The sequence below is a fragment of the Oculina patagonica genome, chromosome 7 (genome assembly GCF_052425735.1).
Source record: "Oculina patagonica isolate OP01 chromosome 7, crgOcupat, whole genome shotgun sequence".
Classification (NCBI taxonomy): domain Eukaryota; kingdom Metazoa; phylum Cnidaria; class Anthozoa; order Scleractinia; family Oculinidae; genus Oculina; species Oculina patagonica.
Window position 1 is genome coordinate 29,665,633 of NC_135764.1, and position 27,424 is coordinate 29,693,056.

Here is a 27,424-nt window from a genome sequence, read left to right on the forward strand (position 1 = left end):
TTTTTTCAATCTGTTTCCACGCGTCTTCATAAAATCGATAATTATAGCCGTAGCTTGATTTCTATCCGCAAATTAAGGTTATGTCTTTCTTGAGATGTTTAAAGACAATGTTTTCATGGCTTAAGTTGCCTACCACTAATTTCGGAACAGTTAAGATAAAAAATCTGCGAAATCCTCGTGACATAAGTCGTGATCATGATTCGTTCTTAACCGAAAATTGACAAGTGGATCAAAATTTGTAACTGATAAATCTTTACTCAATCCCAAGTGATTTGTAACACACACAGCTAAACTTAAAATGACGCAATCCGACAACGAGATTTTTGTGTAATAACTCGTGTTTTTCTATATTCCACAGGAATCGCACGATGATTCAGCTATCATTTCAATCACCTCTCTTCGCTGAGTGGAGATTTTGATTTCAAGTTTGATGAAGTTAGGCTGTTAAAGCGTTCTCCGTTTTTAGTTGATTTTTTTTTACAATTTTTTTAGCAGGAGAAAAAAATACAGCGAGTGTATGTTAAAAAACATCACTAGGATTGCAATTTACGTTAAAATAGAGGTAAAAACCAGTCGATTCCACCGCAGTTATATCGCGGGCGCACAAGCTTCATTGAATTATACAGTCACACCGAACTTATATCGCAGTTAAACCGCAGTTTTAGGGACCGTTCATTTTTTATGGGGTAGGGGGGGCTGGTGGGATTTGACAGACAGTCACTGTTATATATAATGACCCCCCCTTCTTCATCGGAAATTTTTTCCTGCCCCCCCTCGAAATCCAATTTTCTTTTCGATGACCCCCCCCCCCCCAAAAAAAAAACAATACTCAAGTGAAATTAAAATTTATCAAGCGTTATCACTAAAGAATGTATTAGTTGTTCAGTAATAATAACAGGTAAACTACATGTACATTCCTCCATAAAGCTGACACTGCCTTGACCGGGAAAATTTGAATTTTCAGAACCACAGGAATGTTATTTTGGGCATTCTGGCAAGACTTTTAACTAATACAGAAGCCCCTATTACAGCACTTAAAGTATAATTATTTTCAGTGACCCCCCCTTACTGACCATATTTTTTTGCCTGGCCCCCCCTTTGAAGCCATATTTTTTCGCATCCCCCCCCTCAAATCATACCAGCCCCCCCCCACTTCCTCGTAAAAAATGAACGGACCCTTAGATGACAAACACAAACTGTCAGAAAGGAGCTACATTTTTATAAAATGTAGACCGGTTCAGGGGGTTTGTAGTCTTTTTAAGTACAGGTAATCACTGTTTTTTTCTTAGAGTGCCCACTTCTCGTCCAGTTCAGTGTTAGTAATATTGATACAGCGTTGTTTTGTTTGAAGAAACCGGTCACTGGTTTTTGCATCCTCCTGTATGATTTCTGGTACGAATTTTTGTTTGCCTTTACATTATATAAAGGCCATATCATTCTCATGCTATGGCCACAAAAACAGAAATTGTTTCCTGGACTCGATAAACGTGGTGCACTGTTAATGGCTATTTTGCAAAATAAAACTTTTAAATTTGTTGTAAGAAAGCTACATTTAAGCAGTGTGGTAGTTTTGTAGGAAAAAGCTCAATTTGTACGCGTTGTTTTTGTTCTGTTAAGCTCAATTTGATGTGTGCTAATTGCCCGCAATTGTGCTGAAAATATAATAAAGTCTGTATTTGAACCAAAGTTGCTCTCACGGCCGAAGCTTGTTTCTGTTGCTTGGAGTATTCCTATTGCCCGTGTATGGGATGCTAGCCCATTGTAAATTTAACTCCTACCAATTTGTACGTTTTCCCTGACAGTTCTGCTCGGTTTGCCGGTATCTATTTTTAGTATATACTAAAACAGTGGATAGTGCTTTTGGAACGCGCTGAAGGCTACTGAACCTCGGAATATCCTTTGCTATTCACCCCCGAGCAACGCGCGCGAAAAAATTGTAATCTTTGAAGGGGAAAAACTAGTCAAAAACCATTTTTTTGGGCTATATTATCTCACTGTTTTAGAATATACTTAAACAAATATTCACCTTAGTGTCGGTGGCTAGTAGTGGATATTAACCTCGCCGCTTCGCGGCTCAGTAAATATCCACCATTAGCCACCTCCACTTCGGTGAATAGTTGTTTAATACTCCTGTGACTAAACCAGTGGTTTGCCTATAGACGCCCCTCCCGCTTGAGAGGCACTGTCCAAACAGCATCTTATAACACGATGATCTCTGCCAGGGCTCAAACCCTTGAGCATTTGATGCAGAGTCCAACCCGCTAGCCAGGTCTCAAACAAGGCCACCGCACTTCTCGCTCAACCTCGACCCCAGGGCGCTTTTCTCTTCAAAATGGAAAGCGCCCTGGGGACGAGGTTGCTTTCCACTAACAAATAAAGTTGACACAACTTGAACTCGCGTCAATTAAGTATTTTACTATAAATACGTCTGTTGTGTTTTTATAAAATAAAACTGATATCACATAACAAATAACATATTTATGACGCGTACAAATAAATCTGCTAATGAGCTGACCTCTATTTTACAAGATTTTGTAAGTCGATACCAATGTTAGAAAAGACTAAATGACGAGCGAAAAATGGGGAGAGTTGCGTACTGAACACGCCCCATTTTCCTCGCATCAATATACAACTGGGCCGGTTGAATAAAGATTAAAGAAGGCGTCACATCTTTGAAGTCACTATTCTGCTCTCAGTTCATGAAGTGAGACTCCTCATTTGCTAATACATGAGGTTTATAGCACACGAAACTACTTTTTAGCGGAGCTCGCAAGGCGCCGAAGGCGCCTTGTGCGGAGCCCCATAGACAGGCAAATGGTATGAAAGAAGGAACACTATGGAAATGAGTTTTCATGGTCAACATGGATAGCGGCATGGTTCGCGGGCGCGTACGTACGGCGTACGGAGTCGCGCAAGATGGCCGCCATAGTTTGATGGTAGAAATAGTGAAGCAAGAAGGCCGTATAAAGGCGGCCGTATAAAGGCGGCCTTTAAAATTTAAAGAGGTTTGAAAAGAAAAACAAGAAGCAATGAAACAAAATGTGGCTGAAAATTACGTGTAGAAAGTAATCGACCGCCAAAAAAGTGGACATTGAGAGCCATAATCGATCGATGACTTTCGTGTCTATCTGTAAAGCCAGCATCGTACATGAAGGAGCATTCGAAAGCTTAATCGGGTTGATAGAATAAACAAACCATTTTATTGCTACGGGGTAAAAAAAAAAAAGGAAAAAAGAAAAAAAAAACTTGACTCTCTGGGATTTGAACTCACGACCTCCGGATCCGCAGACTGGCACCTTACCGATTGAGCTAATCCGACAAACTCTGAAAATGCACGTTGAATATATCCTATATCAATGTAATAGATATTGTGGAGTCTACTAAACTGCTGCGAAACTATAACAGGATCGCGAAACTATTTTCTATTGCTAGAAAGCAGATAATTTACTGTACTCTAAAGTAATTTTTCATGCCATGAGTAATGATTTTGCCCCGCTTTAAGATTATTATTTCTGTCGTACTGCTGACATTCGGTTTAACCGTGAGCTATTTAAATTTGTCTTGAACCTATAAACCGCCATAAACATTAGTACTTTGGCCGCTTATTCACTAGAATGAAAACATTGTAAGCTCCAGTGAAAATTAAAGAGGTTTGAAAAGAAGAACAAGAAGCAATGAAACAAAATGTAGCTGAAAATTACGTGTAGACTGAGTAATCGACCGCCAAAAAAGTGGACATTGAGAGCCATAATCGATCGATGTTTTTCGTGTCTATCTGTAAAGCCAGCATCGTACATGAAGGAGCATTCGAAAGCTAAATCGGGTTGATATAATAAACAAACCATTTTATTGCTACGGGGTAAAAAAAAAAAAAAAAAAATAAAAGAAAAAAAAAAACTCGACCCTCTGGGACTTGAACTCACGACCTCCGGATCCGCAGACTGGCACCTTACCGATTGAGCTAATCCAACAGACTCTGCGTTACTCGTTGAATATATCCTATATTAATGTAACAGATATTGTGGAGTCTACTAAACTGCTGCGAAACTATAACAGGATCGCGAAACTATTTTCTATTGCTAGAAAGCAGATAATTTACTGTACTCTAAAGTAATTTTTCGTGCCATGAGTAATGATTTTGTCCCGCTTTAAGATTATTATTTCTGTCGTACTGCTGACATTCGGTTTAACCGTGAGCTATTTAAATTTGTCTTGAACCTATAAACCGCAATAAACATTAGTACTTTGGCCGCTTATTCACTAGAATGAAAACATTGTAAGCTCCAGTGAAAATTAAATAAATGGGGAGCTCCGCTTTTAGGCTTGCCTAAATCTATATATTATTAATTACAAACAGAAACCCATAAGGGTTGAAACGTGTAACGCGCGCGCACAGCGTTTGAATATTCATTTTGCTAAGTACCATATTTGGAAACACGAAGAATTTGTACGCGAATGCTTTATACACGTGATGACACACGCAACATAATTTTTGGTTTTGCAGTAAGTTGCTTGAATTTCGACCTAAACGCTGTAAATTTCTTACAGAGACTAAAGAAATTCATTAAGTGTATGTAAGCGAAGTTCTCCAGACTACTTCATGAAGATGAAACAGGAAAATTTAACTCAATTTAACTCTATTCAACCAAGATTGTTCAAAAACAAGATTACGCCATCGAGCGCGAGCTAGCGCGCGCTGTGAATTTAATCCAAATATAGTAATTTGATTTTTCCAAATATGGTACTTAGAGTAAACGAATGTGCAAACGCTTTGTACAATGCGAATCATAGGGAGTTACACGTTTCAACCCTTATGGGTTTCTGTTACAAAATGTTAAACCAGCAAGACTCAAATTAGTCTGGGAACAATGGTTTACCAAGCGAGTAACACGCGCACTAAACCATCAACACCAACTGCAATGTTCCTTAATTTTTCTTTTGGCTAGAAATCCCTAACTCCAAGTTCAATCTGCCATCCTGGTAGCTATATTTCGTGGTATAAGTAGTCTTTAGGTGTCTCTCTATTGTCTGAACTGAGTACGGAATAGGTCACTGACATTAGAGCAGTTTTCACTTGTGTGTCGAAAGTAAATTGCGTTTGCTTTGGTTTTGCATTACTACGCTCAGTGATTGGCTTAAAATCTCGCGCCACTTTATCAGCCAATCAGAACTTAAACCAAAACCAATCGTGACTCGCTCGCGCACGTTTTCCCGCGCTTCGTGCCAGCTACATGTATTTGCTTCGAGTTTTGATTGGTTCACTTTATTGTCTGTGTCCTTTGTGATTGGCCGGAGTAATTACTTTGGTTTTGGTTTTACGACACTCAATTGAAAACTGCTCTAAGTACTAAAAGTATTTTTTACGTTAAACAAAACTACCTTCAAGTCAAAAAACCACTCAGTATTTCTCTCACTAAGGTAGAAACACGCCAATTAAATAATAATAAACCAAAATTAAGGATGGTTAAAACAAATATAAGGAAGACTGAGACATTAAGAACAGGAAACGAGAAAACTTGAGCACATTACAATATTTAACGCCTGCGGACAGTCAGCGTTTTTGTTTATACAACCGGTCCCAGTGTCCTGACATTTCTTTCTCAAATAAAAAATTCCTATTTTAAAAATATTTATTTTAATTTAAATATCCAGTTAGCAACTTGATGCTAATTGGTTACATAACACAAAACAACGCTATGCATCACACATACAATAGCATCTTTTAGAAAAAAGTAACTATGACAGTTTTTTGTGACGCTCAAATTGGTTGAATTCTTCTTGAAAAACGAGACACAAGAAGACTATACAACCGTGGATTTTTTTTTAAAATCTATCAATTTACTTAAACAACCGTTCCAGCCAGTTTTTTAAAAAAATTAATTCAACTGACTACTTTACAAGATTTCTAATAGTTTCTTTTACAATTTCACAGCATATTTTGTTTGACACACATCACGCTCCTAAATGTTTCTACCTAATTTTTTTTAGTGACTTTTTTTTCATTCCGCTTTGTCCATCACAGCTGGAAAGGTCACGATTTTCAGTTCTTTACCGTAGTCACACACAACAGTTGCGTTATCACACACGTTCACGTAACGCACGAACACGGAAGTGTCATCATCTCCCAGCAGAACCGTTTTCACGCGTCTGCCGGTCAGGACGTCCCAAACTGAAATGTGTCCCTACGAGTGAAAAAAAAAATCCGAGTGAGATACATGATAGAGCGATATATAACAAACAATTTTCGGTAAAAAGCTACTGTTACTCCAAGAACTTTCAGAGTTTGTATCACAGTCCTTTGACCCTACAAATCTCTCCAAGATGTAATTTGCAGTAGGGAGTATCTTTTTCAAATTACTAGAGCAGAGCAAAATATTGTAGGATTGTAGTAAATGTAAGGCGTAATGCAAGGAAAAACTGTAAATTAAGATTGAAATGTTTCGTCCGGCTTTAAATTCATAATACAACAAGCAGCTCTCGTAGAAATAACTCAATTTCTAAGAATGATCCCAATTTAATTTCTCCTGTCATACAGATTAGATTAAAAAAATGACCAACTATTGAAGAGGGTCTTGATGCAACGCCACGTTCTCATAACCGCTCATTTAACGAAATCTATGGTGACCAGTTGGGGGAATTGTTACAGTTTCAATTGTTCTCGGAGGATTATGGTCTAACAAAGAACAAAGTACAGACAGACTGACCTGGCCGCCAGTGATAAACAGAGTTTGCGATAACATGGCTACGTTGGAGCAGAGATCTGGAAACTGAGAAATAAAAAGATTTAACATTTCAGTTCTGACACATACATACATACCAAATAAATGTACAGTAATGTACAGTAGCCACTAGAACAAACACGATTTTTTTTTCAACCAACAAGGTAACGACTAAAACTTATTCATGACCAGCTATGGTTGTTTTCCTGTGCTTCTCACTGGTTACATGTTTTCCCGCGTTTGGCACCAGTTACATGTTTCCCGCGCTTCGCACCGGCCACGTGTTTTGACTTTGAGTTCTGATTGGTTCCGTTCATACTTATATTTGCATTTGTCGTGATGGTAAAATGTGATTACTTTGGGTTTAGTTTGAGGACATACTAGAAAAAAAAAAAGCTTTTCCCTCTTCGCACCGCTTACCTGTTTCAGACGATGTAAACATTCGCCACGTGCTCTGTCCCAGATACAAAGCACACTCTCCAAACTCACACTTAGCAAGTGTTCAGCCGTGCACGTGACCGCAGTGACGGACTTCACGTGACCGCGCAGGTGCTGCAGACATTCACCACTGACCACATCCCAAACGCGCACGCCACCATTGGCAGCACCGCTGACCACTTGCCGGTTGTTAGTCTATAGCAAGAAAAGTTGATTTCTGTGAGTAAGCAAACATTATTGCCGGAGGTGGCGCGTCGTGGCGGCCGCAAAAATGGCGGGAAATGCGAGATGTATCAAATCATATGCGAGTTTCTTAGGAAATGGGCATCTGATCAAACCGACATTGCGCTTGCATCTTACCTTGTCTACAGTAAGAGAAGTAATGCTGTCTGCATGGCCGTGTAATGTGTAAACACATACACACTCGTCTGTTCGAAACACCTACAAGGAAAACGAAATGGTTTCAGTTCTAATGAATAAATGTATAAAACCCTTTACTTTCAAGCTAAACGCAGGGTTCGGGTACGTTTTTACCCTTTTCCTCGCAAAAAACAACGTGCCTTATTTTCCATGACTTTTCATGACCTTCACTTAAATTCCATGACTTTCCAGACCTGGAAAAGAAAATTCTAAAATTGCATGACTTTCCAGGTTTTCCATGACCCGTACGAACCCTGAAACGGGAAACATTTGCTAAAAAGATAAGCTTTGTACGGAAAAATGATTGCTATCGAACAATTTTACCGCCTAATAGTTTGATTTGAAACTGGATTTTTTCACATTCCCTTTAAACGTTATGCACATTACGAAAATTAAAGGCAGTGAAAGATAAATTATTAACTTTTTGTATACAGGTTTCTACGATAATTCCAAAAAGTATTTAAAGTTTTAACTCATGTATAAAAACTTTAAAAGTATCGCCCACAAACCTTAAGTGTTCTGTCATGACTACCAGTTATGACCCTTCCTTCCGTGACGCCCAAGACACAGATAGGCTGGTGGTGAGCCCTCAGTTTGTGACTTATCCTGCACAGCGGGGCCTCTGGTGAAGTGTATGCGTGTGAGCCGTTGACGGTGATTGGCGCGGGATCTTCGCTGTGCGTCATTCCAGGAACGTCATTTGTTTGGATGTTACTTTTTCGGATGATTCTTGGCGAGGAACGTTTTATTGGAGAGCTTTCCAGCAGAGGTGCATTTAAACTGGGTCTGCAGGGAAGCCCAAGGCTAAGGAACTCTAAAGTGCCATCCAAGCGAGCCACCACGATTTGAGGACTAAAAAGAGACAAATTAAATAAAATTTGTAAAATCAACTGTTCGTTTCGTTCTTTCGCCCCTCCGTCCGTCCATCTGCTTGCTCGTCCGTTCGTACGTCCGCTCGTTCGTTCGTTTAATTGTTCACCTTAAAAATATAAATCATGTAATTCTGAACTACCCTTACCTCCCCGGTAAGAAACTGAGTTTCGTCACGCCAATGTGGGCATCACGTGACACGTAGACTTGCGTTCCAGACGACACACTCCAAATCTGACAAAACATATATACTCAATAAAAATCAAAAATCTTGGAGCAAGCAAGCAACTTGCACGGTGACAAGTGTGGACATACAGTGCATGTGTGAAACCGAGAGGGCTAGTTTTTTGGCTCGATTTACACTAACAGGGACAACTTTTCTCATCTAAACGCTTGTTAAAAAAGATAGCTCGCGAGAGAGGGTAACCCTCCTACCAGGAACAGCTTTCCTTCGTATAAACAGGCCCTAAATCTGTACAAGAGCATACCGTAGAATTCCGGTTATAAGCCCTGGGCTTATACAACTTCGTAAGGGGTTTTGGGTGGGCTTATAAGCGAAGGGGCTTATATTCGGGAGGGCTTATAAGCGGAAGGAAAAAACGTTTCGAAAAGAGCCTCAGGAGTGTTGATCGAAATACGTTTTTAAGTTAAAACGCACAAAAAGCAACATTTAGCCCTGTTCAGTACTGTCATCCGGTAGAGGGGGGCTTATAACCGGATGTATTTTTTTGTTTCCAGTTTGATGGGCCTATAACCGGGGGGGGGGGGGGGGCTTATAACCGGAATTTTACAGTATATGTTACGTGAACTAACATCTAGACAGTATTGGACGCACACTAAATAAAATAAAAAAAAAAAAATAAAATATAAGCGGTTTTTAGAGAACTTGACAACAAATTGATCACAGTACCTCAATGGTGCCATCACTGCAGCCTGTCACCAACAAATCACCTCTACAATCAACACACCACACCGAGGCTCCAACAGCTCGGTCGTCATGGCAACTGTCAGTCTGGACGTACGCCTGTTCATCACCAGACCCCTCAGAGCTTGACAACCACCCCACATCTTCTCCATCGGCGCTCGACCACGAACTGGTGAAGGAACCTCTGGAACTCACCCTGGGAGACCACGTGGGAATGTCCATGCCATTGGCATACTTACTGAAATCATAACCTGTGGACTTCGGACTCCCGCCAGACACGAAAGACTCGTTTAACGAATTTTCGTGATTTTTAACCCCGTTTTCTCTAAAGTTTGATTCAGGGTTTGGCGAGAGCATTGCTCCATTGCCTACTTCTGTGCCATTCTCGTCACCTATGTGTTGTGGTGGAGTACATTCCGGGTCTGATAAGGGCCTGGGACTGACTTGCGCATTACTGCCAGGCAAGTTGTCTAAAAACCGCTGAGTTGTGTAACCGCTGTCCGCGTCCACACTGCGTCTGTGTTTAGACTTCTTCTGTTTCGTCTTTCGCTTGGGAGGGGCGTCTGAACGCACATGGCTGCAAAAAGATACACAAGGCTGAGACTCGAGTTTCCTCAACTTTCATGTCGGAAACCACAACAAAAGAAGAGAACAAACAAGAACTGACCTTTTCCTGTTAATTACTCTCAAACAATCCCACGTGGCAATGTCCCAAACGCAAATTTGTCCGCTTAAACAGACACTGATTATGGAGGAGACCGTACACTTCAAATGCTCCACATTCTAGAATAAATCACAATCAAGGAAAACAAAATAAATACCACAAACAAGGTGCTTGTTTTCTATTCTTATCATGAATGAGGGGATTTAAAAATATATCTAGAAAATGGGAGTTAGAATAACAGGTTGATATTTTGTAAGCCTTTACAAAATGAAGGAGGAGGAGGAGGCAGGAGGCAGGAGGCAAGCGTGGCCGAGTGGTAGGGCGCTGGTGTTGTAATCTGGAGGTCCCCGGTTCAAGACCTGCCCCTGCCACTAGCTGGATTTGTTTCTCAGTTGTCCCGAGTTCAAATCCTCGGTCACGCTTTGTATATAGCCAACTGGTCTGTCTCCTGCTAGTTGGGATTTTTAACCTTGTTATGTTCATTTAAAATATTTGTTTCCTCTGTTTCAGTGGCATGCCTGTAAACTAGCTATCCCGAAGCTAAGTGCATGACCACTATAAAAAACATTTGCATTTTTTTTGCATTGCATTTAAATAAGGGTTGCTCCATCGTGTTTAAAAATCTAAACACACAACAGTTCTACAAGAACCTTTTAGGAAAGGAGGATGACTATAAGCAAGGATGGAAATGGTTTTAATATCAATATTAAATAAGGGCTATGTCCTCATGCTTTAATTTAAGTTTGACATTTTTTTTTTAATTTTGGAAAAAAAACTTGTCCATCATGTTACTTTACCTAAGGAAATGTTTTCTTTGGGTTTTGGGTTAAGTTTAGTTTGGGTTAAGTTTTTACTGAAAAAAAGAAGAAGAAGAAGAAGAAGAAGAAGAAGAAGAAGAAGAAGAAGAAGAAGAAAAAACTACAGAAAAAATATGAACGCCGAGGAATATATTCTCTGCAAGCCATACAAACCTGAGTGTGCTCTCTTAGACTGATGGGAACGCTCTCCACCAGTGCATCACATTGATGACCTTTGCCCTTCCTTCCGCGTCCTGACCTGGGACTGACTTGAAGATCATTCAGAAATTTACAGACAAAGAAGAGAACAATCATGACGACTACACCGAGTATCACGCAGGACAAGGCGTTGTGATAATATTTGGGATCTCTGGTCTCGCCGCCCGCGGGACTACCCGAGCCGGTCTCCTGTCCACTACCCAGAGAGTGGTCGATTTTTACTGTCCCATCTACTGAAGGGAGGCTCTGGCTTCCTGCCAACACTTGGTCGCCATCTTGAGGCACATCCGAGACGAAAATGTCTGTGTCGATGTTGATGCCCAAATGTACAGGAGGTAAAACTGTTACATACCTTTGAACAATACAACAAGTCGAGTATTTAAAATTTAAATTATTTACCGGTATTTTTACGACTGTTATATAACTATTTATAACAGAATGAAAACTGTAACTTAATTTATATTTACTTTTATGCCTTAACGAAGACAAATCCCCCCCGGAAGGGGGGCGAAGGAACTCCCATATCAAAAAGGCGGGGATGCTCATCGTCTTGCTTAGGGATGTAAATTTGGTCTCACTTGGGGTTTACCAGGCAAAACGTCAATATTTTTAGCCGCTTATGTCTCGTTTATGGTTGCACGTGAAGAAATATGGATATATAAATTTCATTTTTAACATTTTGGTGTCTATTAGGAGTAAAAGGGCCACACCCAGATTGGTCTCCCTTAGGGGCTTAATTCAACCCCCCCCCCCAAAAAAAAAAAAAAAAAAAATACATCATTCACCCACTCAGAAGACCAATACAACGAAGTGCGCGAGTGATGTCAAGATTCAGACAATCAAACAGGAATGGCAGAAGATCTGAGCTTTTTTTTTAAATTATCGAAATGAAGTGGCTAAAACACTTTTGAAACGAAAACTTTGCCTTCATTCCCCCTATTTCTCTCAGAACACGCTAATGTTGTCCGAGTCTCACAGTGGGTCCGAAAATATGAAATTTATTTGAGAACCTTGCACGCTTGCTAGTGCAGGAAAAAAATTTATGTAACCTGTCTTGGAAAGTAACAAGTTTGTCAGTAGATGTTATCAGTATTTACCTGCCGAGAAGGCTGATATTGTAGTAATTTAACAGCTGAGGCCAGTGCCGTTGATAAAGACCCTTCCACAACTCAAACGATGGCGGTTTGATGGAAAACTCTGTTCTCTTTTTACTTGTAAATTCTCTCGTACTTTTCAGTCCAGACAAATCACTACTCTGATCCCCTCCCTGGGTAAATCTGATCTGGCTGTCTTCAAATTTTAAGCTGGAATTGCCAATGTTAACATTTTCAGATGATTTTTTTGAGATTTGCTGATCCTGGGAAGTTTCCACAGGTTGCGAGCTTGGAGAGCTCAAGATGTAGATGAAATAGAAAACTAAACAAGCCTGGAGATTAAAACAGAGGGAAAAGAGATATAAGTTAGCATATTACTGCATAAAAGGGAAGTACTCTTGCAATTACACGTATTACTTTAGCTGAGTAAAAAGACTTCTTTTAATTCTTTCCCTGATATTTGTGATTGGATCCAAAAATTCCATACTGATGACATACAAAATGTAATTTCTGACGTTTGAATCAATGAATTAGACAGAAATTACTATTCTGACGGCACGATTGAGAGGTTCTCGGGTTGTTATGGAATGTCTTGGTATATATAGGTTTTGGCGGGAGATTTAGGTCATTCTACGTCGTCAGTCCTCGTCTTTGCTTGCTTTTCTCTTTTCTTTAGAGTGTTGTTTGTTCAGCTTTTGTAACAAGTCTATTAAAAAATGCTCTAGATTATTTAGTGCCCTTTCCTCGGGTCTCGTGCTGCTGCATTACATGAGGAATACGTTTCCACTTATTTTTGGCCACTTCTAAAGGGTGGTTTTTAGTGGTTTTTCGTATCTGGCAAGCACACACCTGACTCTTAGAACGAACTGTTGTTTTTTGCTAGATTCAAGATTGTTTAACCAGGATGCATTTTGCATCAGATGACTGACTGACGCATCCTCAATAAACTCTTCACATTGAATGTCTCGTGTTAGTGTAGTCAGAATTATCAGTAAAACCTAACTGATTAGTTGATGCTCTGTGTTGAATTTTTGCATGCAAGTGCTAAACAAAGAATCAAAGACATTACATGTACTTCCAAAAGTTGTTCACTCATAAAATTTCTTTTTCTTACCATACAGGCTTTTTGCACAATTCTTGTCCTTGCCCAAAAGTAAGCAAAATTAAGCCTCTTGGGCAGTTTCTTGGGGAGAACAGGACACTCCCTTGGGGGAGTAGTTTGAGTATTCAGTTTTAATGAAGGCAGAGGTGGCAGCAGACCAAAGAACCGCACTGGCTGGGAAGAATGAGGGGGACTGGGCACTGGTGATGGTGGATTTTGACCTGATGTTCCTGATTTTAACAAAGAGAATAAGGTGACTTAGCAAAAATAAATGGAGGATCAGTCTTAATGTGAGATTACAGTATACACTACAAGGCCGCCGTTGTAAATGGACCAGGATAAAGTGGCAAGGTACTGGATAGCCCTAATGAATTGTGAAGATATGCGGTTAAGTCTAAAAACAGAAATTCTTTCTCAGTAGGGGCAGCTCATTGCCGCCTGAGTCAAAATAACAATACTGACTTAAAATAAGTTTATGTCATGCACTGCCAAATCCTTTTCAGTAACGTTATTCCAAGTATTATCACCTTGCTGTGGACCATCAGACAGACTCCTTTCTCTGACCTGAGCTGGTTGCCTTTGAAGATCTGAAAGCTGAGCATAAAAAGATCAAAGGGGTCATTCTTCTTTCATTTCATTGGAAATTGTTTCATTTTATTTCTAAGGAATCCACTGAGAGACGAACACGACAGCACTATTGACTTTTACTGTTCCAAAAGAAAACACACTGAGGATTTTCAGGGCTCTCATTAAGTTAGACTGTCCACAGCCCTATATTTTTTCGTGTTTTTCGATCGATGAGCGCGCTGTGAGAACAGCGAGAGAACTGGACGCCAGCGCTCGCTTCGTTTACTTTTTTGCGTTGAAAAATCGAGAGGCTGTGGACAGTCTATCATTAAGTCTCCCCCTTGCATTATGCCCATGACCCAAGATTACCGAATTATTGCCTTAGACCACTGTATGGCATAGCTCTGTTAAACAATGAGATAGATAACATAAACAATGAGATAGTTTAGATACCTCCATTCTCCTGATGTCAATAGATAGAACTGTGACAAACAGCACCATTTGAAGAAAGAAGTCTGACAGTAGACATACCATGGCAAAGAGACAAAACTCCTAAAAACAGAAAACATGGAGCAAGATTGTACATGAAATTTGGTTTGAATTGCATCAGTAATACACCAACTATAAAGAAATGTCATTTATACCATGCCATAGAAAATACAGCCAATCAGAATTCATGAAAGCCGTTGTATATTCGAAGGTATATTCAGTATTCAACAAATTTAGTAAGCGTATTTTCTATGACATGGTATAAAATAGTCACACAACACTTTCTCGTGGTATACTATGGAATATCCCACTTGTCACTTATATTTTCTTGGTACACACACCTGCCTAAAGGCTCTTGCGTAGACCGAGAGCATTGCTTATGTTGTGGTTTAATTTTTTCTTTGGTTTAAAATTTTTCAAACCAGTTTGATTTTTATTTTTCATTGTCTTATGTTCATTAACAAAATCTCAAACAAAGGGAAATAAAAATCAAACTGGTTTGAAAAATTTTAAACCAAAGAAAAAATTAAACCACAACACATACATGTAACTAGTATATTGATGACTCTTAAGAAGTGGGTGGGAGAAAAGGGGGGGGGGGTAAGGGCAAATGGGAAGGGGAGAATAAGGTAAAGAGAAGGAGGGAAGGGTAAGGAGAAATGGGAAAGAGAGAAAGAGGGAAGGGGAAAAGGGGAGATGGGAAGGGATAGGGGGAAGGGAGAACAGGGTAAGGTAAAGAGGGGGAAGGGGTGAGGGGGGGGGGATGGAGGGGAAGGTAGAAGAGGGAAAAGGAAACAAGAAAATGGGGAGGGGGGGAAGGGAAAGAGGAAGGAGGAAAGGGAAGAAGGAAAAAGTGGGGTAAAAGGGAAATGAGGGAAAAGGGGAAAGGGGGTAGGGATACATGGGAAAAAGGGCCATGCTTTGAATTTAATTGTAAATAAAACAACAAAGAAAAACCTACCAGGTAAAATATTCATACCTGTACTGCAGGAACAAAGGTGAAGTAACCAGATAACAAAACTGCCAGTTCTGTGAATAGATTTTTGATGATATACCACCCTTCCTTGCTTAATCCTGTAATATAAGAAAACATGAATTTTCAATGACATGCATTCAATGAATAAAAGTTGTATCCATAGAGAAAGTTTAGTTCCTCGGCCAGCCAGTCAGTCTCCCTTCACGGGGTTGGTTTGTCAGTCATTCAGGTAGCAGGTCTGGGAGTAGGGGGGCTTGTCGGCCAGCCAGTACCGTATTTATTCGCCTATAAGCCGAGGCATTTTTTCAAAAATTTGGCATCGAATCTGCTAAAATTGTTTCGAAAAAGGGGTTCGGCTTATAGCCAAGAGTTTAGCATTTTTTTTTTCTCTCTCAGTTATTCAAAACCAAAGAAAATGTCACGAAAATTCCGTGTTCGGCTTATAGCCAAGTCAGAATTAATAAAACACAATAAAAACACAATAAAATTGTTGGTCATAAACTTTTATATAATTGGTGGACCTCAAGTCTCATTTCACCCCTTTTATAGTTACACTTATTCAGACCTGCTCTTTGTAGAAAAGAGAGGCAGGGTGGCCTAGTGGTTAGGGGACTGGACTTGCAATTCGGGGGGTCCCAGGTTCAAATTCTTCTCCCTGGCACTGATTTGTGTTTGGTAGTCTCGAATTCAACTTCTCCATGCTTTGTAAATAGCCAACTGGTCATTTGCATTATTTGTTTATTTATTTACAGTGTCCTCAATTAGCACAGCCATGCTAAATACATGTACATTTGACACTTACTTAATTACGTGCTTTTTTCATTTAATTTTTATTTTACGTGTAACATTGTGAAAATAAATTTTTTTATACACTTTTTATTCTCTGAGATAGCAATACCTTGTGCAACTCTTATCTTGACCTCAAGATCGACTGGTGTTGATACCACTGACTTTGTTATCACCAGGATGTTTTCAACACCAACCACAATCACAAGATAAGGAAATATCTCGCTGCAAAAATAAATAATTAAAAATAAATACAAAAATGTTATAGATCTGTAGTATTATACAGACTGAGGTTATTCAGATCAATATAAAACCAATATAATATGGTTTGTTATGGACCTCATGCTAGTTAATAATAGTCCTATCTCACCTGCTGTCTAGAGTGGTAACAAGACCAAAGAACGAACACAACCCTGAAGCCATGACAAGAGAAGCAATCACAGAAATGACGGCACTGAATGCCAGGCCCCACTTGCTCTTAACCATCTCTATCTTACCTGCAAGGACAAAATGTTGTTTTTGACTGTAAGCTCTTTGATGAAAAGACAACAATATTAAGGGCCTGATTTGATTTTAAGGTTCATCAAATACTATTTATTTCATAGAATAACATTATTATACATGTTGTAGGCACACTGTCCTGGTAGGTGTGTTGGATTTTTTGCTGGGAACACAGGGTTGTAGCTAAGGGCTGGCTGCTGTCTAATTTCACCGGCTGAAAGAAAACTTAAATCCGGCTGAAATTTCACATGAAAAAAAAGACTAAGGTAAACTTTTAGAGCTGGGCTTGTTGATGAACTGGCTTAGTGTTTTCTTAGCTAGCTAGCTAGTTAGCTAGCTAGTTCAATGGCAAGACAGTACACATTTACAGTGCCTCTCTCCATTACAAAGTATAAATATGGGTACTGCTGTCAAATTGTTGGAATGACAAAACAAAATGCTGAGGGGCGACTGTGCAGATGGAGAAGGGGAAGGGGTAGCTGTTATGCCGTGATGGACTACTATAAGACCATTCACATCTCCATTTACAAACTCATGGGGGTCTTTTCCATTTGTTGGTGCTCATGTTTCAAGCTTTGGTGGAATGGAAAGTGCACATGACTATGGGAATTGATTCCATCTTGAAAAAACTAGGCCCAGGCAAAATGGTCAAATCAGAAACAGTAGTTTCTGGTTGTTTCCATTTTCCAGAATTTAAGGACCTCACAGGTTGACCGTAAATTCCAGAATTTTATTCTGAGAAATGAGCTGTCCCATTTGCTTCGCAACCCAGAAATTCTGGATTTTTGGTTGAATGTAAAGTGCCCATCCAAACAAATGTAGTACATACATTGATCCATAATTATCAATAATGAAGGATAAATAATTTAATAGATTTCATCTTACCAACAGAAAATGCCAAGTAGAGAAATACAATAAAGTACGTAACACAGAGTGGAGCGAATTCAATGAACTCTCTATCTTCACCCTGTAAGGAAGACGAGGAAACAAAAAAACTGACAGTCATTTCAAAAAGGGGGAAGAGTTTAACATCCATCCTTCTAATAAGAACAAAAGCATAGAACAGTCTGCTAAACTATTAAATATTATTCTATCCTAACAAAGAATGAGTTCATCAGCATTTTATACCTTGTAGTAGATGTGCACTACATTATCCTTGTTAATGTTGTCATCCTTTTCTGTTGGGGAGGCCAGAGGAAATTTATTCTTCAACTGCTTGCTGAGTTCATCTATATACCTGAGGTGCAATAATCAAGTAAAACATTAACACTAAACTAAGACACCATGTAGACAGTGTAAAGCAACAAAGACTATTGCTAGTACTCCTCTTGGAGGCAGGTGCTAAACTTAAATCGAGAGTAATCATTATAAATAAAACTAAGGCCAGAAGGCCAGGCCTTTATTAATAAGCTTACAAGCCTGGCTACAAAGTGATTTTGGGCTACCTTTTAAAACATGGTTTGAAAAACAAATGGCAAATTTGAGCATTTTGTTTATGCTTGTTTCTGATATAATTATATTGATTGAATTCAAAAGTTGTCACATCCTCGGCAATACAGGTTACATTTTATCATTCTGTTGTGTTATCCAAACAATTCACTCATTTTTCAATAATGGGGAGGGGCAAATTTTGGTCCTTAAAGTTTTGTATTTTTGACAAAAAGAAGAGGAATGTTCCAAAGTGAGGCTTGGCAGGGTGGGTTATTGGACCCCTGGTCCCCTCCCCTGTGTCTCCCATGCTCCTGTATAGGGGAAGGGGCAATTTTTAGCCCTTTGGGCCTTATATTGTTTTGGCAAACAAGAGGTATGGCATGAGGGTGGGGCGGGGTGAGGAAGTGGCCCCCTGGACCCCCCTCAGGACTGCTGTTCTACTGGATAGGGGGAGGAGCAATTTTTATATTTTTTTGGCAAAAAGAGGTAGGACATGAGGGTGGGGAGGGGTGGAAAATTGAACCTTAGACCTCTCCCCTAGGTCTACCATGCTTTTGGATAGAAAGCTGCACTGCTGCACTACTTTGATCTTATTAAAAACCCTGCATAATTATTGTAGCAAACAGTACCTTGAGTCATGTGAGGACAGCACAAGTGTCAATCCATACTGAATGACGTGATGTGGTCCATCTGTTTGCATACTGGGGTAGATTCCAGTTTGTTTGAGTGGCAAACCAAGAATGAATTCTGTCAACAACAAACAAAGTTAAGGTTGAAGCCACTAACCCCCAAAATATCTGTTTATTTCCAAGCATGAACTTGAACTTCAAAAAGAAACTGACAAGAAGTTGACATGATTTACTCTCAGCAAAGTAATACGAAGTTTGCCAGCATCATATGCCCTGCAATGAAATTTGATAGTATATTTTTAAAAGAGCAACAGTAAAACTCGAACCTTTAACACCAATGTTAAAAGCAGTCCTGCCTCGATCAAGATACAAGTCATCCAGCACAGAGGCATCTTGATTGAACCTACAATCACAAACAATTTATTTAGTCAACAACATGACGATATTATTGATTTACAGCATACCGTCGAGGCCCTGACTTACAGTAACCTTGATGATTACCTTACCTTAAGTGGCCATTAAATTTTTAACAGTACAGTGGGCTGCCATATTTTGGGCGTATTTATTCACAACATAATTTTATGTGTATAGCCATTGCAAATTTTGCATGTTGGATTTTTTTATTGTTTTTAAGCTAGAAAAACAATAAAAAATTCCAACAGGCATACATGTGATGGCTATACACGTATGTTGCGAATTAATAAGCCCTTTGACTCAAACAAAAATTCAGTCAGCTCTACTGGTAATTTTTTTAAAAATTCCCTTTCACATTAGTTACTGGTAATCCACAAAGCTTGCCGTTGGTTACAAGTTGGGATTTCATCCTGACCAGTTAATTTATTCTTACCTTTTGATATCTCTATTCCAGAGATTAGCTGGTGACAACAACAGACAACCTTTAGATGGGAGATATCGCTGATCGTTTATTCCAAAGCCTGAAAGCTGTGCAGCATTTGGACCTGAATCCACTTTTAAACAGACGTCATTTAGCTGCACTATGTGGCTCCTAAATCGAAAAAGAAACCAGAATGTTATTATATTTAAACTCATCACCAATAGTTGAGCTTGGGGAATGGTGCCTTAGGTATGGTGGAGCCATGCATGATTCTGGCAAATGCAATATCCATGGCAACCCTAAGAGCCGCAACTACTAGGCACCGTCACACTTATAGAATCAGTGGAATACATATGGGTTATTGACCAAGCTTGTTCGGTCAAGATGGCAGGATATTGGCCTCGTTCTTTTTTTGCGTGTTTATGGACCTCGACTTCGTCTCGGTCCATAAACACGCAAAAAAAGAACGAGGCCAATATCCTGCCATCTTGACCGAACAAGCTTGGTCAATAAAGGATTTATTATATGACTTTTTACGAGCACTGAAAAGGAAGCCAGTTGCATGCACAATCAATGGCGCACGCTAAAATCATTTCATTGGTTTAAAAGTTTAATGAGTGACTGTCAAATTCTTGAATGAATCAAGACGAAGTAACACGATGCGACAACAGCGAAATTTAGCTCTTTTTTTTAACCTCAAAAGGATATCGAAATTTCTTAAATTTTCGAATCAACGTTGAGTTTGAAGCCTTGAAACAAGAATGTTCATTCCATCTGGCCACCAGCTTTTGAGAATATTGGACGTTTTGCAGAGTATTTGCTCGCTTCTGGCGCTTTAGTAGTGCAAACCTGCCGAGACACGAGCTGAAATTGTGATTGTTGAAAGCGTTTGGGACTTTCCACTTCACGGAAAAAGCTTGTGAACTTTTCTACATCATTAATTTAAATGTTCGACCCACCCATCATTCGACGTGAGCGTTAGAGGCTCCGGTGAAAAGATGTTAAGCAGCTTGCAGTGCCTGGTTCGCCGTGCCATCCGCTTTTAATATTCCATGCAGTTTTGAAGATGTTACACAAGTTTGCCGAGTGCTTCTTCAGGTATGCTACTGTCCTCAGTCTCTCCCTTTTCCGTCAAACAAAACTGGTATCATGTCTTGAAGTCGCTTTGCGTATTAATTTTTAAATTAGCCGGTTTTTGCGGCAAATAAAATTCACGAAACTCGTAAACATTTGTTGTTTAATTTGTTTGCTCTCCCTTCAAAACCTATTTCTTTGTTATCGGACTTTCTTTCGCTAGAAAATCTTTGAGTTGTTTCGGAAAATAGTTTCATAGCGAAAAATTACGACGAAAAGCTCTTTCAAGTAGCGTCGGAAAAAGTTTTTCGCTTGCGGGAGCACAGCGGGGCGGTCCCGAGCGGTCAAGATGGCTCCATCTTGACCGCTCGGGTAGCCAATCAGAACACGAATTTTGCTTCATCTTGACCGCTCACGGAGCTAGTCATAAAATACTTACCATTATTACCAAATACTTACCAAATCCAATGCTTACCTATGAAAGGGTGGGAGGAGTGGGAGCAGGAAAGCATGGTTTAACTTTGAACCTAACTTTGAACACACACATTAGTTGCTGTGTTGCACTGATAATTATTACATACCCATGTTGATACTGGAAATCACTGATAAACTTTGTGATCTGAAAGGCAGGTTTCAATGCTTCCTTTATCACCAAGTTACTCTGAAGGTGTGGTCGCCAAGGGCTCACGTGTGCCATGAGAATAAACTGCTGTATGAATAACACTGGATCTCCTACAAACTGAAATACAGGTTGGGTCTATTGTCATGCAAACCTAATAAACAGAGTTTAAAAGGTTTTAATTAACTCTGACAAAAAGAAAATTAATTTTCAGCCACTTTTTTTTTATTTTTTTTTTATTGATTGCACAATTATAAATTACAAACAACATAAAAAATCAGTTATACAATACAAAAATAAATAAATAGATAAATAAATGAATAAATCACATTCAACTGAATTACATAATTATATTACATTCCCAGCCAGCCACTTTTTTATATTTTTCACAAATTTCCAAAATCATCAGCTAGTCAAAGGACAACAAGCGCTTCACTAAAATGTGACCTCTCACGCGAAAACGTACACTATGGCTTTTCCGTTCCTGCACGGAAAACCGTGCGGGAGCCGTTCACCATCCGTTCTCAAAAAATTTGCATCCGTGCGCACGGCCAAGGTCATCCGTTCCGAAAAAATTTGCATCCGTGCGCACGGCCAAGGTCATCCGTTCCGAAAAAATTTGCATCCGTGCGCACGGCTAAGGTCATCCGTTCCGAAAAAAATTACATCCGTGCGCACGGCTAAGGTCATCCGTTCCGAAAAAATTTGCATCCGTGCACACGGCTAAGGTCATCCGTTCCGAAAAAAATTGCATCCGTGCGAGTCAACCGTTCAGTAAAAAATTACATCCGTGCGAGCGGCTTGAGTAAGTCATTCAGGAAAAGCAAACACGATCAGTTCAGACGGCTTACGGTATCTGCTCAGAGAAAAATGCGTGGAATCTTCAAAGCTTGCCCTTGTGTAAATACTCACGTAACTCAAGAAATGCAAACGGGTTCCTCTTTTACTCTGGCTACGAACAGGGCACTAAACGTATTTTTTCTTTCTTCCATTTCATTCAAGATTAGAGAAACAGCGTTTTCTATTCATCGACAGTTGAACTCTTCTAAAGAGTACTCCATTTGTGCATTAGCCTGTGACAGCCGTCAACAGCAAACAAGACTCGTCGGCGAGTTTCCCTAATGGTCGCGGGTCGCGGGTCGCGGGTTTCAAGTCGCGTGTCGCGGGTTTTAAATAAGTCGCGGGTTTTGAAAAAGTCGCGGGTTTTGAAAAAGTCGCGGGTTTTGAAAAAAGTCGCGCGTGTTTAAAAAGTTGCGAGTTTTCGATAGAAACCAATTATTTCTCAGTAAAATTCATTCAAACAAATTTAAACTCGTTTTCTTGGGAACTACGTTACAAAGTAGCCAATTACTTTGCGGGTTAAACAATCAAATTACGAACTTCGGAACAAACTCCCCAACTTTGGTCCGGCTAAACTTCCCAAGTTTGCAAGTTGAGGAGGAACAAGACATGTTGCTCGAAAGTCATGTTCATGTCGGAAATTCAGGTGAAGAAAACATGGCAGCAGCGGTAATGTTTCAGCGATTCCAGTGGCTAGAGTTACAAAATATTTGGTTCAGTGAAGTTGAAGAGCCTGACGTCGTTTCGCATGAGCGATCTGCCGATAAATAAATTTTACGTCGGCTGAAATTTGGTCAAATTTAACTTTTTATATACAGCAAATACATCTTTAAAATTTTTGTGAGGCTTTAACTTCAATGTCAAGTCTTCTGCGTTTGTAAACCGAATGAAACTGGACGGCTTTACCGATCTTCACGTGAAATTAATTTTATACAAATGCGAAAGAGTCAGACAAATTTGAATTAAAAGTCGCGACACGTTTACGGCTCAATTCTATTTTTATGGTACGTGTTTTCTTCCGATGGTTTAGCGAAGCAAAACCATTTCTGTCAACATAACTGCAGAAGGGTTTTTAAAATCTGCGCCAGTTAAAAATATTTTAAAGAGTTTTTGCCACAGAATGCTAGTAAAATATATTTATCAACCGTACGCGTTCAATCATGAATACTTTGGTTCAACTTCATGATCGCTCGCGCGCAACGTTGTTTTCAAACTTAAAAGCTTGATTGCAAATCATGCAATGTTTGATACCCAATTTGAACATGTTTTTTTTTTCAGGACGTGATGCAACGGACGGTATATGTAATCCTTATCCTTATACTTACTGTAGGTCAGAACGTTGATACCGACGCCGTGCTTGTTCAAACAACTATTTTGAAACTCGAACAGCTAGAATCGCTGAAATATTTCTGCCACCACTTTGTAACGTGTCTCGTTCCTCCTCAACTTGCAAACTTGGGAAGTTCAGAAGTTCAGTCGGCAAAGTTTGGGAAGTTTGTTCCGAAGTTCGCAATTTGATTGTCTAACTCTGAACTCGCAACGTTACTTCGTAACGTAGTTCCGAAGAAAACGCGATCATTTTAAAACCGGCGTCTTTGCAACCGGTTTAAATTTGTTTGAATGAATTTTACTGAGAAATAAATGCATTCTATTGAAAAATCTCAACTTTTTAAAAACACGCGACTTTTTTCAAAACCCGCGACTTTTTCAGAACCCGCGACTTATTTAAAACCCGCGACACGCGACTTGAAACCCGCGACCCGCGACCATTAGGGAAACTCCTCGTCGGCGTGTGCCAAAAGATCGAAAATTTATCTCGCTAAAAGTTAGTAAATGTTCAGAGCGCATCATATAAACTATCGTAGTATATCATTTCTTGGTTTAACGAAGATTTGACCGTTTAAATCACCGATTTATGCCAAATAGAACGAGAGTTAGCATTTTCTTAGCTACTTGCCCTGATGCTTCAATAAACAATCAATTAGCAAACAAGACTCGTCGGCGTGTGCCAAAAGATCGAAAATTTATCTCGCTAAAAGTTAGTAAATGTTCAGAGCGCATCATATAAACTATCATAGTATATCATTTCTTGGTTTAACGAAGATTTGACCGTTTAAATCACCGATTTATGCCAAATAGAACCAGAGTTAGCATTTTTTTTAGCTACTTGCCCTGATGCTTCAATAAACAATCAATTACTGTAGCAAACAAGACTCGTCGGCGTGTGCCAAAAGATCGAAAATTTTTCTCGCCAAAAGTTAATGAATGTTCAGAGCGCATCATATTTACTATCGTAGTGCATCATTTCTTAGTTTAACGAAGATTTGACCGTTTAAATCACCGATTTATGCCGAATAGAACCAGAGTTCGCATTTTTTTTTGCGTTACCTGTCACGGTGATTTGTCAATCGTATGCAAATTTTTTCAGATTTTGACTCGCAAAGTCATGCTTCACTGAGCAGAACAGAGTCCGCTTGCAGTTCAGCTGTTTTGTTTTGCTTTTTGTTTTCAGGCCTAAGTTATAATAACAATTAATATCAGTATAGAATAGCATGCTTATCAAAAAAAGGATTGTCTGGAGAAAGAAACTCGAACGTACAAACGAAAGAAAGCGACAAAATGTCGAATTGTAATTAAAATTTGACCTTTGCCGCTAGTGTAATTATTTCCGCACCGTCTGCATACAATCACGAATTAATTCTGTCTTTTCGCGTTCGGGCATTTACAGCTATCTGTTTAAAACTTTAGGTTCCGCCGTTCATCGCTATGCGTTCCGGATAAATTGTAAGCCGTTCAGTAGCTCATAGCCGTGCGTTCCAAATTTTTCGACAGCCGTTCGGTTGTTCATAACCGTGCATTCCAAATTTTTCGACAGCCGTTCGGTTGTTCATAACCGTGCGTTCCAAATTTTTCGACAGCCGTTCGGTTGTTCATAACCGTGCGTTCCAAATTTTTCAACAGCCGTTCGGTTGTTCATAACCGTGCGTTCCGAATAAATTACAAGCCGTGCGTTAACCGTTCGGTAGCCGTGTATTTTACCCGTTCGGTATAAAGCCCTTAGTGTACGTTTTCGCGTGAGAGGTCACAAATTTGCTGGTGAAGATCAGTTGTTAGACCTGCTTTTAACATGCTTAGAACACTCCAGACAGTCACTGTTCTTACAAGTAGATGATCTTAGATATTTTAGATATTGGATAGATTAAAAGTGCCAGCAACTATTAAGTTGTCATGAAAAAAATATGGATTGTTTTCAAATTAATGCAGGAAATGTCTGAAATAGTTGGAAAACAACGCCAAAAATTTGTGAAAGGCAAGCTTATGTCAGGTGATCGCATTGCATTGTGATCTTCATTCTAAGTGACTACATACATTGTGAAACAAAAGAATGATAATACATATAAAGAGTTCTTTCTGTACCCATCTTGGAATAGTACTGTCATTTCCCTGTAAAATCCTTGGAGTGCTGCCTCTACTGTCAGCAACAGATACTCCAGATGAACTCAGCGTAATCCATTCTATTGTTGCTGAACCTCCAAATAGCGGGATTGTCAGAAGAGGAGCACTAGAAAGATTAAAACAAGAAGGGTAAAGTCAACATTCAGTTAAACTACTATGTGATGTGAGGGGTACTTAGCCCAGTCACAATGTTATTGAGTAGTAGGCAAGATGGCTGGAGTACAGTACCGGCCCTGTAGGCTGCACCAGCATTGCCGCAAGCTTGCTGATGTTGACTGCTTTAACTGTTTACATGACTCATTTTCCCGCTATATTCAAGGTGTTCCTAGACCCTGGTTGCCCCACTGCTCAGCATATAAGGTCCGTTCTTGTATGGCTTAATTCACAAGAAACATTAATCTATATTTTTTCAGGGTTACAACTTGAGCTAGAAGATACTTCGTATTTGTCATTAATACACCCAGTGTGAATTACGCGGCAGATATTTTACTACAAGTAGCAAAATCACTGGTTGCCAGCACACTTTGACTGGACTTATTTGACACCTACCATAGGATGCTAATCTTATCTAAATCAAAAGATCTGGGGAGAGTGCTTACTGTCAGAGGAGATGCAGGCCTAGTTGGAAATCAAGGCTGTGCTCTAAGAAAAATTACAAGGAGCCCAAAGGTTCCAAGCAATGAGATCCAGAATTGCTATAGTCCCTCTACATACTTTACCACAAATTTTTCAAAAAAATATTTGAACTACAAGATTATATACGATTTCAGGCCACTTTTGACATGCAAATTTGACGTGGAAATGACTAAAGAGAGATTTGAATTGGCTCTAGGTAACCCAGCAAAAAAAATCGTACGAAAATTAGCTTATTTATATAATCAATTAATTTTTCCATGGTATGCAGTCATTGGCTTCAAACATTTTTCCTACATTAATCTAAGATGATTCTAAAAACACATATTCTCTAACTTTACTTATTTTCATTTCCGTGCAAGTTCTAACGCACGAATCAAATTGTTAGCACAGTACAACATATGAAATTGAAGGGAATCATTACTTCCATCAATAAACGAGAACACAAGCGAAATCGCGTTCGTTTCCCTTACCTGCAAGTAAAAATTACCACTGCTGTAAAGAATATCACTAACTTTGGATGCGTGGCACAAAATAGTCCATGTTCAAAACACAGGCGGGAAATCCAATCGATCCCACTTTGTACCTCCTCGAGAACATCGGGTTCTTTTGTTATTTCAGTTCTGCTTTCCATCGTAATTCCATTTGCACTCATAATCTATAACTTCCAAAAACCCTTTGCTTCTATCTTCATACACAATCTACGCCCTTCTTGTCCTTCACTTGTTCTGTCTCTGAGTTCCTTTACCGAATTATAATCTCCATGTTTAATAAAGCGATGTTTTCGTGACGATCACGAGGGACATTCGTTTCCACTACCCCAGGTGTGTCAAGTTTGTTGGTTCGTGTTTTCCCCAAGTTTAGAAGATCGCAAAACAATGGGAGTATCACTCCAACCCACAGATGCGGACACTCCTCTCACTTATCCGTTTGCTGCCATTGCGCTATGCTGGTTGTGATATAACGAGCAAAAATAAAGTGAGTATGAACTGTTCAAGGTCTAAAATTGGTTTCGACGCCATTAGTGTGTTCTTCTCAGGCGCATGACCGCGAGGTAGGATAGACCGTGGGCTCAAAAGAAGATGGCGGGAAAACATACTGCGAGGAGATCACGCGAGCGAATCGATCTTTTGTCTTTTCCGGAGTACTTTGAACTAAGGGACCATTCATTTTTTAGAAGGGGGGGAGGGCCGGAGGAATCTTGGGGGGGGTCACTTATTTTTTACAGTGGCAAAAGGGGAGGGTCATCGTTATTTTCGTTTTTGAAAAGGGGGGGTCGCGTAGAAAAACACTGCATTTTCATCCAAATCCAAATCTTTTATTTTCAATAAATATTAAGT

At 39.6% G+C, this 27,424-nt stretch overlaps 2 protein-coding genes across 2 annotated transcripts in view; one reads left to right on the top strand and one right to left on the bottom strand.

The window, feature by feature from the left end:
* LOC144661695 (uncharacterized) overlaps positions 1 to 1,686 on the top strand; it is a 35,060-nt gene extending 33,374 nt beyond the window's left edge. Inside the window, 1 exon segment of the mRNA XM_078522501.1 lies at positions 359 to 1,686. The gene's annotated coding sequence lies outside the window, so the exon portion shown is untranslated.
* A 709-nt stretch (positions 1,687 to 2,395) lies between these two features.
* Positions 2,396 to 27,154, bottom strand: LOC144661698 (sterol regulatory element-binding protein cleavage-activating protein-like). Its single transcript, XM_078522506.1, has 25 exons — positions 26,558 to 27,154; positions 25,413 to 25,557; positions 21,118 to 21,275; positions 19,475 to 19,633; positions 18,954 to 19,030; positions 18,628 to 18,745; positions 17,696 to 17,804; positions 17,453 to 17,534; positions 16,437 to 16,563; positions 16,179 to 16,291; positions 15,284 to 15,378; positions 14,269 to 14,367; positions 13,776 to 13,842; positions 13,261 to 13,478; positions 12,150 to 12,478; positions 11,008 to 11,404; positions 10,040 to 10,155; positions 9,358 to 9,949; positions 8,596 to 8,681; positions 8,087 to 8,429; positions 7,518 to 7,598; positions 7,140 to 7,352; positions 6,705 to 6,767; positions 4,810 to 6,182; positions 2,396 to 2,750 (listed from the first exon to the last, which is right to left on the bottom strand). Exons 1-24 carry the CDS (start codon positions 26,737 to 26,739, stop codon positions 6,000 to 6,002), a joined length of 4,152 nt encoding a protein of 1,383 aa, XP_078378632.1. The 5' UTR covers positions 26,740 to 27,154; the 3' UTR covers positions 2,396 to 2,750; positions 4,810 to 5,999.
* Positions 27,155 to 27,424: the final 270 nt, after the last annotated feature.